Source organism: Aspergillus affinis (genome assembly GCF_023601865.1).
Source record: "Aspergillus affinis strain CMG 70 chromosome Unknown NODE_69_length_187866_cov_87_282759, whole genome shotgun sequence".
NCBI classification, from domain to species: Eukaryota; Fungi; Ascomycota; class Eurotiomycetes; order Eurotiales; family Aspergillaceae; genus Aspergillus; species Aspergillus affinis.
This window is the reverse complement of record NW_026515850.1, coordinates 172697-187759: the sequence shown is the minus strand read 5'-3', so window position 1 is coordinate 187759 and position 15063 is coordinate 172697. Positions and strand designations below refer to the sequence as shown.

At 51.9% G+C, this 15063-nt stretch overlaps 5 protein-coding genes across 5 annotated transcripts; 3 read left to right on the top strand and 2 right to left on the bottom strand.

Annotated features, from left to right (window-relative positions):
- Nucleotides 1–684: 684 nt before the first annotated feature.
- On the top strand, nt 685–4477 carry rom2 (putative Rho guanyl nucleotide exchange factor (Rom2); the record flags this gene model as incomplete). Its single annotated transcript, XM_053102190.1, has 4 exons — nt 685–3346; nt 3420–3850; nt 3905–4336; nt 4400–4477. 4 exons carry the CDS (start codon nt 685–687, stop codon nt 4475–4477), a joined length of 3603 nt encoding a protein of 1200 aa, XP_052954378.1.
- Nucleotides 4478–6346: 1869 nt separating this feature from the next.
- Nucleotides 6347–7919, bottom strand: aspA (putative septin AspA; the record flags this gene model as incomplete). Its single annotated transcript, XM_053102189.1, has 5 exons — nt 6347–6581; nt 6639–7241; nt 7461–7581; nt 7654–7729; nt 7899–7919. The coding sequence occupies 5 exons, from the start codon at nt 7917–7919 to the stop codon at nt 6347–6349; spliced, it is 1056 nt and encodes a 351-aa protein (XP_052954377.1).
- A 1586-nt stretch (nt 7920–9505) lies between these two features.
- On the top strand, nt 9506–10756 carry KD926_009538 (phosphatidylinositol-3,5-bisphosphate binding protein HSV2; the record flags this gene model as incomplete). Its single annotated transcript, XM_053102188.1, has 4 exons — nt 9506–9557; nt 9640–9737; nt 9804–10160; nt 10226–10756. The coding sequence occupies 4 exons, from the start codon at nt 9506–9508 to the stop codon at nt 10754–10756; spliced, it is 1038 nt and encodes a 345-aa protein (XP_052954376.1).
- Nucleotides 10757–11116: 360 nt separating this feature from the next.
- On the bottom strand, nt 11117–12104 carry KD926_009537 (uncharacterized protein; the record flags this gene model as incomplete). Its single annotated transcript, XM_053102185.1, has 2 exons — nt 11117–11939; nt 12049–12104. 2 exons carry the CDS (start codon nt 12102–12104, stop codon nt 11117–11119), a joined length of 879 nt encoding a protein of 292 aa, XP_052954375.1.
- A 525-nt stretch (nt 12105–12629) lies between these two features.
- KD926_009536 (dynein family protein) lies at nt 12630–14612 on the top strand (the record flags this gene model as incomplete). Its single annotated transcript, XM_053102184.1, has 6 exons — nt 12630–12786; nt 12906–13067; nt 13128–13510; nt 13582–13675; nt 13739–14370; nt 14454–14612. 6 exons carry the CDS (start codon nt 12630–12632, stop codon nt 14610–14612), a joined length of 1587 nt encoding a protein of 528 aa, XP_052954374.1.
- Between the last annotated feature and the right edge of the window lie 451 nt (nt 14613–15063).

Sequence of the window (15063 nt, the reverse complement as noted above, 5' to 3'; positions counted from 1 at the left end):
CTCATTCACTCTCCTCCTATCCCCCCTCCACACCTTCACTCTCTTTCTTTTATTTTTCCTCCCGTTCTCTCTCTCTCTGTCTCGTTCCCTCCACCCCCTTGTGTTCGGGACTGGAATCGATCGGAAGCAGCTCCGAGGGAGGATGCTGAGGGTATGAACTTACTGGGGCTGGCTTGCGGTTGCGCTCACGGCTAGCGCTCATCCATCATTGGCACAGGTCTCAACGCCTTTCGCCAGGCACTGAATTCACTTCAACGTCCCTCTCCCCCATTGAGGCATGATACGCTCTGGCAATTTCCGGCCCTAGGAAATTCCCATTTCTTTTCCTTTTTCATTATATTTTGACTGTCTTATTACAATCTATTCTCGCCCCTTATACATCGTTGCCCGTGGAGTGTCTTTTTTTTCTCTCTCTCTTTTTGCTTTTTCCTCGTTTACTCTCTCCCCTTGTCCGTCTCCTTTCTCCACGATTTTCCACGATCTTCTTGCAACGTTCTGCACGCCCTCCCCACGACCGGATTCGATACCCTTTTATTCTTGTACCAGTGTCAGCGCCCTTTTCACCTCGGACGAAACGCCCTGGTCATCGTCGTATCCTTGACTCGATCCGGACTATAGAACGCCAATTCAGGACCGAAGACGATTACAAGAAAATAAAAATAAAGAAGGGATATCACACACACCATGGCTGATCTGGGGGGCCAACAGGGCCGGAACTACCGGCCTTACGGACATCCATCCTCCTTTCAACGGGACGCTGCCTTCTCTGAGATCTTCGGCGGGGCACCGCCCCCGGGTCGCTCCCAAACAATGACATCGCAGACCCCTATGTTCTCCCAGGACCGAGCTCACACAATGACCTCACACGTGCCACATCCCCAGATGCAGAGGGGCCCGCCGCCTCCGACACGCCAGGTGCCGAACGGATATGGAGCTCCTCCCTCGAGCGCATATTACCAGGCCTATCCCGGGTCCCAAGGCGCGCCTTCTCAACCCCCTCCGCAAAGCGCTCCTCGACCCTATCCCGGACGTTTCGCCTATCCGCAACCCCAACGGTTGGATTCACGCCCCGCTCCGCCGGGTCCGCAGTATCCGGACGCGAAGGGATACGGTCGCCCGATGCCCCCTCCTGCCTTGAACTCGGATGCTTATAGGTCAAGATCGATGGCCAGAATGGGAGGACCCCCGGGTTATCCCCCTCAACCGAACAGCTTCAATCACACCTCCGCAAGCGCGTTCCGTCAACAACCGTATAACGCGGCCGCCCCGATGACCGCCCAAGGCCGAGTGGTGCCGGAACGACATGGAAATGAGCGGGCGATGTCGATGACCTCGTACTCGGCGGACCGTGAACCCACGCACACTATGAGCACGGGACGGGTCATTCCCAGCCGAAGACAGCCATCCGGCCCGAGTCAGCCTCCGATCAAGGGCTACGAGGCCGAGCCGGCGCTTCCCCCGCAGGTCAATGGCAAGCCCCGACCGCCAAGCGACGGTTCGACGAACTCGCTATCGATGTCCATGGCCTCGACCGTGGTTCCCGATCGGACCATGAGCATGCAAAGCCAGCTGACGCACAAGCCGAGCACCCAAGCCACCGTGACTGCGAGCAATTCCCGCCGGAGCAAGGTGCCTCTGGTCTACCCAGCTTTGCTCTCGCGGGTGGCCGACAACTTCCGGGAGAGGATCCCTCTAGCCGAGCGGCAGAAGAACGGGCTATCCTACCAGAATTCCTTCTCCGGCGCCGATGCCGTGGATTTGATCGGTTACATCATCAAGACGAACGATCGCAACTTGGCTCTTCTGCTTGGCCGTGCCTTGGACGCACAGAAGTTCTTTCACGATGTAACCTACGATCACCGCCTCCGAGATGCTCCTGGTGAGCTCTACCAGTTCAAGGAGACCATGGGAGAAGAAACCCCTGGTTCCGAGGTCAACGGAGTTTTTACCCTGCTCACCGAATGCTATTCGCCCACCTGTAATCGCGACAGCCTGTGTTACTCGATTGCTTGCCCCCGACGACTGGAACAGCAGGCGCGTCTGAACCTGAAGCCGCAGCCTGGTTTGCGATCATCTACCTCGAAGGGTAGTCTGCACGGGGATGACGACGACAACGATAACCAGAAGCTCTGGATCAATATGGTTCCCAAAGAGGTATCTGACAGCATTGATGACCGGGAGAAGAAGCGTCAGGAGATCATTTTCGAAATCATGTATACCGAGCGTGACTTCGTGAAGGACTTGGAGTATCTGCGTGATTTCTGGATGAGGCCGTTGCGCGCGGCCGGTAGCACAAGCACCTCTCCGATCCCGGAACATCGGCGGGAGAAGTTTATTCGCACGGTGTTTGGCAACTGTCTGGAGGTGCTGAAAGTCAATGGCGGCCTATGCGAGGCCCTTAATGCCAGGCAGAAAGAAAACCACGTGGTGCAGACCGTCGGCGATATCTTCCTTCAACACGTGCCGCGTTTCGATCCGTTCATCAAGTACGGCGCTAACCAGCTGTACGGAAAGTACGAATTCGAAAAGGAAAAGGCCTCCAATCCCGCTTTCGCAAAGTTTGTCGAAGATACGGAACGTCTGAAAGAGTCCCGGAAACTAGAATTGAACGGATACCTTACCAAGCCGACGACCCGTTTGGCCAGATACCCGCTGCTGCTCGAACAGGTCAACAAGAACACGGCGGACGATAGCTCGGATAAACAGGATATCCCCAACGCCATCAAACTGATCAAGGAATTCTTGTCCCGCGTTAACGCTGAAAGTGGAAGAGCCGAGAACCATTTCAACTTGGTGCAGCTGAATTCTGCGCTTAAGTTTGCCCCCGGGGATTATGTCGATCTCAAATTGACGGAAGAGAACCGCCAGATGCTGACCAAGATGGCGTTCAAGAAGACCACCTCCGACACCTCGGAGGTGACCGCCTATCTCTTTGACCACGCTGTGTTACTCGTCAGAATCAAGGTTGTCAACAAGCGTGAGGAGTATCGGGTGTACAGGAAGCCCATCCCACTAGAACTTCTGGTTATCGCGCAGATGGACGAAGTCATCCCCAAGGCCGGGGGGGTGTCCAAACGACCGTCGTCTAGTCTCCTCTCGAACAAGCCGGTGCCGGCCCCCCCCACCACCAAGGATGGGCTGCCGATCACCTTTAGACATCTTGGAAAGGGCGGTTACGAGCAGACACTATATGCTACGTCACCCACCCAAAGAAGAAAGTTCATCGAGATGGTGGAAGAACAGCAGAGGAAGCTCAGGGAGCGCAACAGCAATTTCTACAACAAAACCGTGCTTTGCCAGAATTTCTTCTCGGCCATCAATCGTGTGAACTGCCTGGTTCCTGTTGGTATGTTGTCTCTACAATCCGAATCCAATACTTTGTCCTTCACCCGCAACACAATTGCTCACGTTCAATGCAGATGGTGGCCGAAAGTTGGTCTACGGAACGGACAGTGGTATTTACCTCTCGGAACGTTGGCCTAAAGATAAGTCGGCGAAGCCCCGACGGGTCCTGGACGTTAGTCAAGTCACCCAAATCGACACGCTCGAAGAATATCAACTACTCTTGGTGTTGTCGAACAAGACCCTTTCTTCGTATCCCATGGAAGCTTTGGAGATCACCGAGGGCCAGAACACCATTGCCAAGCGACCCAAAAAGATTCAAGGCCATGCGAACTTCTTCAAGGCCGGCATTGGGCTGGGGCGGCATTTGGTGTGCTCGGTCAAGACTTCGGCTCTTTCTACTACCATCAAGGTATACGAGCCAATGGATAACCTGGCAAAGGGAAAGAAGAAGTCAGCCGTCAGCAAGATGTTCCAGGGTGGCCAGGACACGCTGAAGCCTTTCAAGGTTTGTACCTTCTTGATCATGTGACAAGACTTTTTTTCTGACAGCGCGTTCTAGGAATATTATATCCCCGCAGAATCATCTTCGATCCACTTCCTTCGTTCAACCCTGTGTGTCGGATGTGCTCGTGGATTTGAAGTCGTCAGTCTCGAAACCACGGAGACACAGTCTCTCTTGGACCAGGCTGATACGTCGCTTGATTTCGTGGCCCGTAAGGAGAACGTGAAGCCTATTCACATTGAGCGAATGAACGGAGAATTCCTTTTGAACTACAGCGACTTCTCGTTCTTCGTCAACCGAAACGGCTGGCGTGCTCGTTCGGATTGGAGGATCTCGTGGGAGGGTAACCCGAATGCGTTTGCTCTATCCTATCCTTACATTCTCGCATTCGAACCGAACTTTATAGAAATCCGGCATATTGAGACCAGTGAATTAATTCATATCATGACGGGGAAGAATATCCGCATGTTGCATTCCTCTACCAGAGAGGTAAGTTGAAAAGCAGAAAGTCCCGGCACGATTACGGGCTAGTGATGGCTAACTTGGCTTTAGATCCTTTATGCATATGAAGACGAAGCGGGCGAAGACGTGGTGGCCAGCTTGGATTTCTGGAACAAGCCACAGCATTAAGCCAACGGATACGGCAAATAAGGGGCCAAATGAATACCGAGAGCAGCATGTGTTTGATATTTTGTTTTGTTGATTGCGTTTTAGACCGGAAAGGCAACCTCGGATTTTTCTTCTCACCTTTTTTTTTTGACGCAGTCGCTCTGCATTTCTCATCTCGAGGCTGCCCGCACCATTTATTTCTCCCTTTTCACCTTCACTTTTCCCCGTTTAATACCTGAATATGGTTTTGATCTCTAATCCGGGTCAGCTTTTCCATCATATTATCGTTTGCTCATTTTCCCGCTGTGTACAATGAAGCGCAAATACCACATGTTTATTGTTTCCGTCATGGTTTCCTTCTCTTCCCTCCCTCTACTACAGTACCTTTTTGTAAGTGCTCCTTTTCTTTTCATCTCTGTTCTCATCTGTCGTATAATTGTCCTTCTGGTTGTGCTCGTCACAGCCATTTTGTACGTTTTTCTTTTAAAACCTGCGCTTTTGCATCTTACTTTATAATGACGCTGGGTGAGAGCTGGCGCTGAACCCAACCAACCCATTTGTTATCTAAGGATCTCTTGTCCTCTCCGCTCTTCATAGAAACATCCATATCTCTCTATTGTAAGGTAAGATGAAGTCACGTAGATTAGACCTGGTATTTCAGGACTAGATTAGTCTTGTTTAACGGTAGGACTTAGTAAGATCTGTTAACTCGTCCGCCCATTCAAAGTACCTTGGTATGTACATGCTTGACGCCAAGCATTCCGCTGTTTGCCTCCCCCTCCCAATCGGTTATGCAACAGACAACGTAAAGCTTTCTGTCCGTTATTAATTGATGAATATAATTGAATACCTTACTTACCTGTCTAGACATGTAAATCGTTCAGTTATCCGATCATATTGGCCATCGCGGTGGTTTTCTCGCAGCAGGGACCTAGCTTCTACAGGGGTGTTTGATCATGGTAACTCATTTGCCAGACGGCGTCAATCCAACCCACTCGAATGTTTAAACCAAATCGTGCAAATCTCAGACAAAACAAGGGTATAAATAGGGACTTATCTGTACTGCGAACAGAGCACTACAGAGTACAGACCGACATTTGTCTCCTGGACATTTATCGATAGGTTTACTTACGTATTGATTTAGATTAAGTTTTCCTCAGAACTACCATTCAAGCTAACGATATAGACTGAACAATAGAACAACAAATAACAAACATAAACACAAAAATTGAACAAAAGCAAAAACAAAGACCTCGAGAGTTGAACAGAAAGAAAAAAAAAAGGCAAAAGAGGGAATCTTGCTGCGCTGCTTGAGAAGGGGTGTGAAGGGAAGGGGGACAGTCAGTCATTCGAGAGATATTGTCAAAGATAGAGAAGCAGGTAAAGAAAGGAGACAAGATCGAAGGATAGTAAAAGGCAAATGATAAAAAAAAAGTTAGAGATTGCCAGTGACAAACTGTCAAACGATTAAAACGATGCTATCTTTGACCCCTCGAGCAATTCACAACACAGGCATTGCGAAAGGAGGAGAGGTAAATAATCTTCAGTCGAATTAAATGGAAGACATGGAAGAAGTCAAGAAGAAAAAAGGAGAAGAAGAGAGAGATGGGAGGCGGCAGCCAAGATTCCAATCCTCCTTTTATGTCCGAATCTTCCTGTCTCATGAAGGGGAAGAAAAAGAAGATGGTGCCAGTTTCATCGAAAATCAAGGGAAACGCTGTCATTGGAACTTCCCTCCCTTTCACATGAAAAGCTATTAACGTGAATAAACTGTCAATATTATCCCCATAAAACAATTACAACCGCCATGCCGCTAATTCCATTACGTTGACACCGATCGGGTGCCGCCGCGCAACAAGACAGGTTTCCTTTGGTTAAAAAAAGAACCGTTTAAGCATCCCCGTTGGCGCCTTCAGGCTGGCTGGATTCGCGCGCCATGCGGGCCTCGATCTCCCTCAGCTGGCTCTCGCGAGCCAACAGTTCCTGGCGTTTCTCGGCGATTTCACGCTGCACCTTGAGCTCAATCTCGCGAAGCTTCTCTTCCTCACGGCGGAGCTGTTCCTCCTTCAGTCTGACGGATTGGTTTGCTAGGTCTTCGGGGTTCATCGACGAATCTTGGGTGCTACTATCAGGGGGGTTAGCATGCCATTTCATGCGACAACTTGACCGGGGGAATACGTACGGAGCAGCTCCGTCCACGCTCTTGCTAAGCTTCTCGGTACGGTAGTTCTCGTAGAGGAAGTCATGTGTGATTTCCTTCAAATCGGCCAGGTGGCTGTGGAGAAGAGCGCTGCGGATGGCCAAGAAATCCGAGTGCCGGGGGTTTTCAACGTCGACCACACCCCAGGGATATTGCCGGGCTCGTACTTGCCGACCGTCGATTTCCACAAAGTCTTCGGAGCCAACGATGGCGAAGGGCATCAGCCCACGTAGTTCGGCATTTTCCTCCACGGTGTCCTCATCATCCTCCTCGATGTCGTAGGGGAAGTTGTAGACAGGGATACGGTAGTGCTCGATGTCTTCCATGATCAGCTTCTTCGATTCGGCCAATTCGGCGGGAGTGAGGGAGTCGGCCTTTCCGATGACGGGAATAACGTTGACACGAGGGGAGAGGCGCTTCATCAATTCGATGTCCAATTCACGCAGGCCGTGACCGGTTGGTGTGATGAAATACAGGAGAACGTGGACACGGTTGTCCCTGAAGCGAGGGTTTCGCTTGATTCGTGATTCTTCAGCAAGGATATCGTCGTACTGGCGTTCAAGGTATCCAACAATCTCGCCAAAGCTGCAAGAAAATCGGTCAGTCTCAGGATGGTGGGAAATGCTGGCGGGACCACCTGCCTGGCTTCATTGTCAATCTGGTCACCGAAGCCCGGGGTATCAACGATGGTGAGGGAGATTCGAGTGCCTTCGTCGTCCAATTCCAACTCTGAGCATCACCACCACCCCGCGTTAGTCTTGTTCGAACCCCGAATTGTGCAACCCATGGATGTTTGGCACCAACTTACCGACCGTGACCGGCTTAATGCGGACACCCTCCTCAATGTGAGCGTTGGCGGCGTCGTCGGCATCCTTGCCCTCGAGGACGGTCTTTCCGCAAAGGGTGTTGACAAAGGTGGTACGTCCTGTTCGGAAAAGGGGAACCTAGTCAGTTTGCCTGCGGCCGTCAGGGGCAACACCGAGATTCCAATACGTACCGGTTCCGCTGGCACCACAGACCATCAGACAGAATTGGATACCCTTCTTGACATTCTTCTTGCGACGGAGCTTTATCTGGAGTATGAGATAGGATTTATCTTTGTAAGAAACTGGGCCCCGACGAAAAGTGGTGATTCGGTCCCAAATCGAACCCATACGGGAACGATTGGGACTGGCGACGAGTCGGAGGGGAAGTTTCTCATGTCGGAGGAGCAAATATAGAAAGGGGAAGTGAGGAACATACCGCGTTGAGAGCCGACGACATGGTGGGCTAAATAAGGGGAGAGGAAGGAGAGGGAGGGGGGAGAGGAAGAAAGAAAACAACGACGGAGCGAGAATTGATGAAGTGAAGAAAAAGAGAAGAGAAAGCGAGCGGCAGGCGGATCAAAGAACCTGGAGGAAGAAGGTTGAAGGAAGGGAATGAGAGAGGGAGGGAGGTGAAAGAGATAGGAAGGATGGATGGAGGTGGATGCTCTCTCCTGAGGTGCGTTAGAGGGAGAGAGAGAGCGAGAGAGCGTTAATCTGATCTGGCAGTTAGGGGGTCTCCCCGTTACCGTCTGGTCACGTATGGTCAGAGGCAGTCCCGTATGGTCAGAACGAATACCAGAAGGGGGTAACGTGACCTATCCCCTTTCCCTTGGGCGGCATTCATGGAGGCTCGGCCAATCACAGCGGCTCCTTTGCGTACGGTACCTGGGAGCCTGAGGTATCAGCAACGTTCCACAGTGGTATCTATGGTACCGAAACAGTATCGGTGTAAATTACCTGTCCAATCCGGGGCATTGGATCCCTCAGGCCGCCATTATGGTGTTTCCCAAAGAAGAGAAAGATCAATAGTGGAACTATTGTATGATATGCGCAGACAGACAATATCCTTCTGGACCTGTCTGCTATGATTCTCCGTTGGGAAATCCGCTACGTATGATCCCGCCTTGCCACGACAGGAGTGCTGCATTGTTTAGTGGCCCTTGGGAGTAGCTTGGCTCAACTCTGGTCCCCCGGTCCGATTCCCTCTTTGCTTTTCAGGGGTTGGGGGCAGCTGTAGGCGTTTCCTCCGCCACCGTGGGTCGCTGCGGGCCGCCGTAGCCCGTATTGGTTACCACCGTACGGTACCCTCAGTTATGTAAGACATAAGGGCCTGAGGCAGCACATCCCTGTGGTCTACGGAGTATGTCTTAATGGTATGTACTCCATGGACTTGGTAGAATAGGTGGACTTGACAAGAAACGGGGTGTACGATAGAACGTCGAGAATATTCAAATAGAGTGGAAACAGAGATAAGTGACTGTCGCGCATTCAGACCCTTTACCTATACTGAGTTGCTTGAAACAGCTCGAAAGTAGATGTTGGAATCGAGTCACTCTGGCCAAGATGAAGGCGTTGCAGGCCCCACGCTGGTAGCAAACGGCCTTACTTAGCCAACGTCTTTCGGAAAAGCCCTGTAGTTCTGCACCGAGTATACAGTGTACTATAGTTAGTTTAACGGTGAAGAGCAGCCAGGCAATGCCAAGACCATTCACCTGACCCTCCTCCCAGACCGGCCTAGCGCCTGGCCGCTGCCTTGTCGATCTCCGTTGATGGGCCTTCCATGCTTTCTGGACCGCGGATGATCAAGCTTCCAACTGCATCTGCCTGGTCTCTTAAACTGATGGCAGTCCTAGCACTCCGTCAATATGAACACTCGCCAGGTTATCGATGAGTCGGTCGGGCCTTACTCCCTCTCGGCAACCTTCAATAATGAAAATAGTTGTTTCTCGGTTGGCTTAGATACTGGGTTCTGCGGTAAGGCCTCTATTGTTGCCTCTATATGGATGGCTGCCCGCTGTTGGAAACCACCAAGCTGAGAAGAGAATGTCGTCTGTAGTCTTTAATGCCGACCCATGCGAACTCAAGGTATCAAGGGGTATGTACATAGCGTACTCCGCTGCTCATGCAAGTATTCCTACGCCGTGCGCATTGCTAATCGGTCTGCCATATCCCTTTAGATTTCAACGCTGGCATCGGCGTCGCAGTGATGCTGGGTCAGTCAAACTATCTGGCTATCGTCGGTGGAGGAAGGCAGCCTAAGTTCCCGCAAAATAAGGTGTGTAGGCGATTTCATTTTTCTCTAACACTCGTGCACCTCGACTGACACAGCCTCCCCGTATAGCTGGTTATCTGGGATGATGCGAAACAGAAAGTCGTCATCACGCTAGAATTCCGCACTTCCGTCCTCGGTGTCCGCCTGTCCAAGTCGCGCATTGTCGTCGCTTTGCTGAATAGTATCCATATCTTCGCCTTTTCGAACCCGCCTAAGAAACTTTCGGTCTTCGAGACGACGGATAACCCGGTAGGCCTGGCCTGCCTGGGACAGAAGTTGCTGGCTTTCCCGGGGCGCTCCCCCGGGCAAGTGCAAATCGTGGAGCTGGAGACCGGGAACGTGAGCATTATTCCAGCGCACAGTTCGCCTCTTCGCGCGATGGCACTGAGTCCTGATGGGGAGGTATTGGCCACGGCGAGCGAAATGGTAGGCCCCCAGTCGTGTTTATTTTCTGAACATAGCGTCGGAATGTTGACCGGATGATTCTGTAGGGGACTCTGGTCAGGGTGTTCTCGACCAGTAACTGTACGAAGATGGCTGAACTTCGACGTGGAGTTGACCAAGCGGTCATCTTCTCACTCGCCATCTCGCCGTCGAATGACATGCTGGCTGTTACATCTGACAAGTCCACTTTACATGTCTTCGACCTCCCTCATCCACGGAACCCTGCCAACCATCCCCCGGCCACTTCCTCACCGCCTGAAGAAGGGACCAGCCTGAAATGGGGCATTCTGGGGAAGATTCCTTTGCTGCCTCGGGTGTTCTCTGATATCTACTCATTCGCAAGCGCCTCATTTGAGATTGGCGACGAAGGAGCTCCGGGTTCGCTCTATGTCCCACCTCTCGGAACATCGTTCGGTCGACCCTTGAAAGGTGTCATAGGCTGGGCTGATGACCGCACGATCCTAGTGCTTGGCTCGGGACGCGACGGGCGTTGGGAGAAATTCGCTCTCCGCGAAGCAGATGATGGAAAACGCATTTGTGTAAGAGAAGGTTGGAAACGATACTTAGGGGGAGGCTAAAGAGGGAAGGGAGAACTCAGCCACGACTTCTGAGGATATGAATTATGATTTTTTAGAGTGCTATTTTAGGTGCTCTCTCTATTTTGATTAGCGATGGTGGTTCCTGACACGGGTTGCTTGAACCTAGTGAAGGTGATTGGTGACATCGCGGCGCGAGGTCTGGCAGAATAGCTGTGCTTTTCTTTCGTCAGACACAGAGGTCAGGGCCCAGAAGCATGTTCCTTGATGGCTAATGTTTCTCGACTTGGGTGACCGTCGCTGGTCGTCCTTCCTTGACGGACTAGAGTCTTATTCTTAAACGACCGATAGATGCCATGGTTATACTTGGCAATAATTAATAATTTACCCAATTCTTGACACTTATCGATGCCGATCATGCCTATCTCGAGTCCTCCGTGGTTCCGGTGACCGGGATCCCACTGGCGTTCTGTCTCTGTAGGATCTCTCTCTGCGGGATGGCGACCGGGTCCTATGCGACCGCTCCTCCCTTGACGGCGACCTGTAGTCCCGCCGGCTCTTCTCTCGAGAACGCGAGCGATCGTCGTCATGCCGGCGGCGATGGTGACGGTGGTGACGATGATGGCGACGTGATCTGTCGCGGCTGGAGTCTCGTTTCCGCGACGATTTACTTTCCCTCTCCAACGCTCGTGCAACCTCTTCTTTCTTTTCTTCGATCAAGTATTCTTTCATGGGATCCTCTTCGTCGTGGGTTCTGATCAACTCCTCCAATTCCTTCTCCTCCTTGAGCAAAGGTCGTCGTCGAGGCTCGTCGTCTTCCTCACTGCCCCGTCTCTTCCGGCGTCTTCGTCGCTCATGGTCCGAATCATTTCCCCGGTCATTCGTCGTCTCCGCATCACCCATTAATTTGGCGACATTGTCGCCTTCCTCCTCGTCATCTCGCCGCTTGTATCTGGCATGGTCGACACGCAGCATGCGACCCATGACCGTCGCACCGCCCATATTGTCCACGGCCAGGTCTGTACTGCGCTGATCTTCGTATTTCAGCCACGCAAATCCTCGACTCTTGCCGGTTTCCTTGTCGCGCGCTAGGTTCACGTGTACGGGTTCGCCGTATTGCGAAAAGATGGTCACGATGTCGCCTTCGGACAGATCGAAGGGGAGACCACCGATGAAGATGTAGGCCGTATCTCGGTAATCGGCGTGCCATGATGCTTCTGGGGGTCTTGAATTGGACAGTCCAATAGTCAGTAAAAAGCTGTTCTTTCTTGTTGTCGCAGAGCTGTACCTTGTGACGGCGACAAGAGGGACAGGGACAGACAGAGCCTACTCACATGGCATTTTCAAGCTCGCGCTTGTTGAGGGCCTGAATCTGACGGATCGTATTCATTGTCACGATGCAGCCACAGGGCGACAGGCCGGCTGTATTATCTCCCAAGGGCGAAGTGGTGGTGGTGGTGGAGGTCAGGTCGGTACGGGCGGGAATCGACTAAGCTGCAAAAAGCGCCTCCGCGGGAGGTCCCACCCGCACTCTTAATACTCTCTCTACTCTACTATTGTTTACAGGGAGACCGACTTTCCCCTCTACAAACTGTCCGTTTCATTCAACCCTCCGCCTCGCAATCGAGCTCTCTCCCACCCCCTTACGTCTCGTCGAAATCACCGACTGGACTTGTCGGAAATACTTCCTTTGTTGGGAGGGGACGTTTGTGTGTCTATCGGCCATCGGCGCCGTATATCCCCTGACCCTGTCCGCCCCATAACCACGATAGTCGGAAACGAAGAACAAGCAGCTACAAAGAGAGACCCTCCGTGCTCAACGCGTCAAATCGGTCGGAGCGTGAACTTCATCCTCTGGCAGGCACCTGGAATGGTTTGCGCCGGCTGAGAACTAGTCGAATTTCAGAGACAGACAATGTCTACGTCCAGTCAATTTCACGGGTCGAAACTCAGCACGGGGAACAACAGCCGACCGTCGAGTAAAGATGGACCGAAGAAGAATATCTGGTCGTCGATGCTGGACAGCGTCGCGAATGGAAAGCGCTTGCCGGAGAAGAACCTCCTGATTCTCGGTTCGTCGTCACCCTGTTCTTCACCCTGATTGATCATTTTTTCCCACTGCGACATGTCCGAGCCGATGCGCTCTTTGTCGATAGTCTAGCGTTGCTAACGGTGTCTGCTTGGACTCTAGGAGGTACGCCGGAAAGCCAGAGAGAGTTTCTAGAGACCTTTGCGGCCGACACGTCGGATCCTAACCTGTCAAACGAGAAACGGAAGGGCAGAGTTCCGCCTGTCGCCAACCAGTTCGCGTTGGGATACACATATCAGGATGTGCTGGACGCCGACCAGGAAGGTAGGCAATTTTGGGTGTCCGCGTGAATCATTTGCCCCCGGTGGAGCTAATTGCCTCTAGATACGTTGGCACGCGTGTCCGCATATCTGCTTTCCGAACCTTCGCTGTCCTTCGCGCCCCTCCTTAAACCCCTCCTCACCCCCAATTCTGTCCCGGAAACACTGGTGGTAATTCTCCTCGATTGGTCGGAACCGTGGATTTGGATCCGGCAATTGAGGGAATGGGTCCGTCTCCTGCGACACGTGCTCATTTCTCTCGACGACGAGACGAAGATCGTGATGGAGGAGACCATGACAGACTGGCGAGACCGGAAGAGGGGGATGGACGCCAATTCGGCGGGCGCGCAGGGACTGACCAGCTCTGGCGGACCGGTGACGATACCTTTAGGCCCCGGTGAATGGGATGAGGGACTAGGCATTCCCATGTGTGTGGTTTGCCAGGGGGTATGTGATCTTTTCCTCAAAGAACGGAAGATTAGGCAAAATATTGACCCTTTGGTTTTCGACCTCTACAGGCGGATAAGATCGAAAAGCTGGAGAAAGACCACGGCTGGCACGAGGAAGAGTTTGACTTCATTCTTCAGTTCCTACGAACCATTCTTCTCAAACGTGAGGACCTGTCTCCTTCCTTTGCCGAGATGCTATTGCGAACGGCGCTCTAATCGTTGACAGATGGCGCTTCTCTTATCTACACCACACCATTCCTCGCCAACTCCCTTCAGAGCCTCCTACATTCGTCCTTGGGGATACATTCACTGCTGAAGAGACAATCACTCAAACATAACGTGATCGACCGGGATAAGATCCTGGTGCCATCGAACTGGGACTCCTGGGGAAAGATCCGGATCATCCGAGATGGATTCGACATGGAAGGAATCTCGACTGCGTGGTCGATCGAGATCCAAGAACCCCCGGAGCCACTAACCTACGGACCTGTCGAGGAGGAAGAGCCCAAAGACGAGGCATCCGCCGGACTAGAGGAAGGGACCAGCGCCGTGGCCATCTTCGAGCAGACGATCAAGGATCCCAAGCGTGACACTTCGCTGGCGCTCGCTAGCCAACAAAACAAGAAGAAGATCGAGGTCGAGACCACTGACATGCAGACGTTCTTCAGCAAACAGCAGGAACTCCTGGAGCAACTCAAGATCGAAGACGAGAAGGACCGCGCGGTCAACAAGATGCCGCCTCAGCTGGAAATGTCGCCTCTGGAGGACAGCGGCCGCGTGAACGAGCACATCGGTCCCGTGCAATTCAACATGGGTGGAATCCAGGTCGACGCCGATGATATGTTACGAAAACTTAAGGTCCGTACCCTTGCCAACCGACAAATCCTAATTCTTTCATTCTTTCAGACCAGAAAAATTAATCATATTTCTATAAAATCCAGGAGAGAGAGGCCAGTCGCGCTCAAACTCAAAGGAAGGAAACAGTCTCGTCGCCCCCGGCCCCCGGCAACGAAAAGGCTCACAATCAAGCCCTGGCGAACTTCTTCGCCGGCTTGGTTAAGAAACCATCCGGAAGTCCACGAGGTAGTCCGTCGGCGTAGTATCAGTCGGAGTAGGAGTCCTATTCGGACTAGGAAGAGGAGAAGAGATATTGTATGGACTGTGGCGGACTTCTTTTATCCAACTTTCATCTTCCATTTCTATTTTCTTTTTCAACCCTTTTTTTTGGATTGTACTTTTATTTTTTCATTTTTTATGCCCCTACCTTGCGCACAGTACATATTTGAAATACTGGCTTGGCGAGACGCTCTTTTTTGTTTTTGATACCAGAATGGATTTGTGGCTGGATCAGGAGTCGAGAAAGAGGGATAGCATATGTGAATCAATCGATTTCTTATAAATCATCGGATTGTTGTGGTAGAGTGTTCCAGCACTGCATACCTAGCATTTTTGTTTGTATCCTGCTATATCCAACTATCTCCTACACGATGTCCCAATTATATGTGTCCGAAAAGTAGGGGACCTAACTGGATCTCCGACTCAGTCTCACTC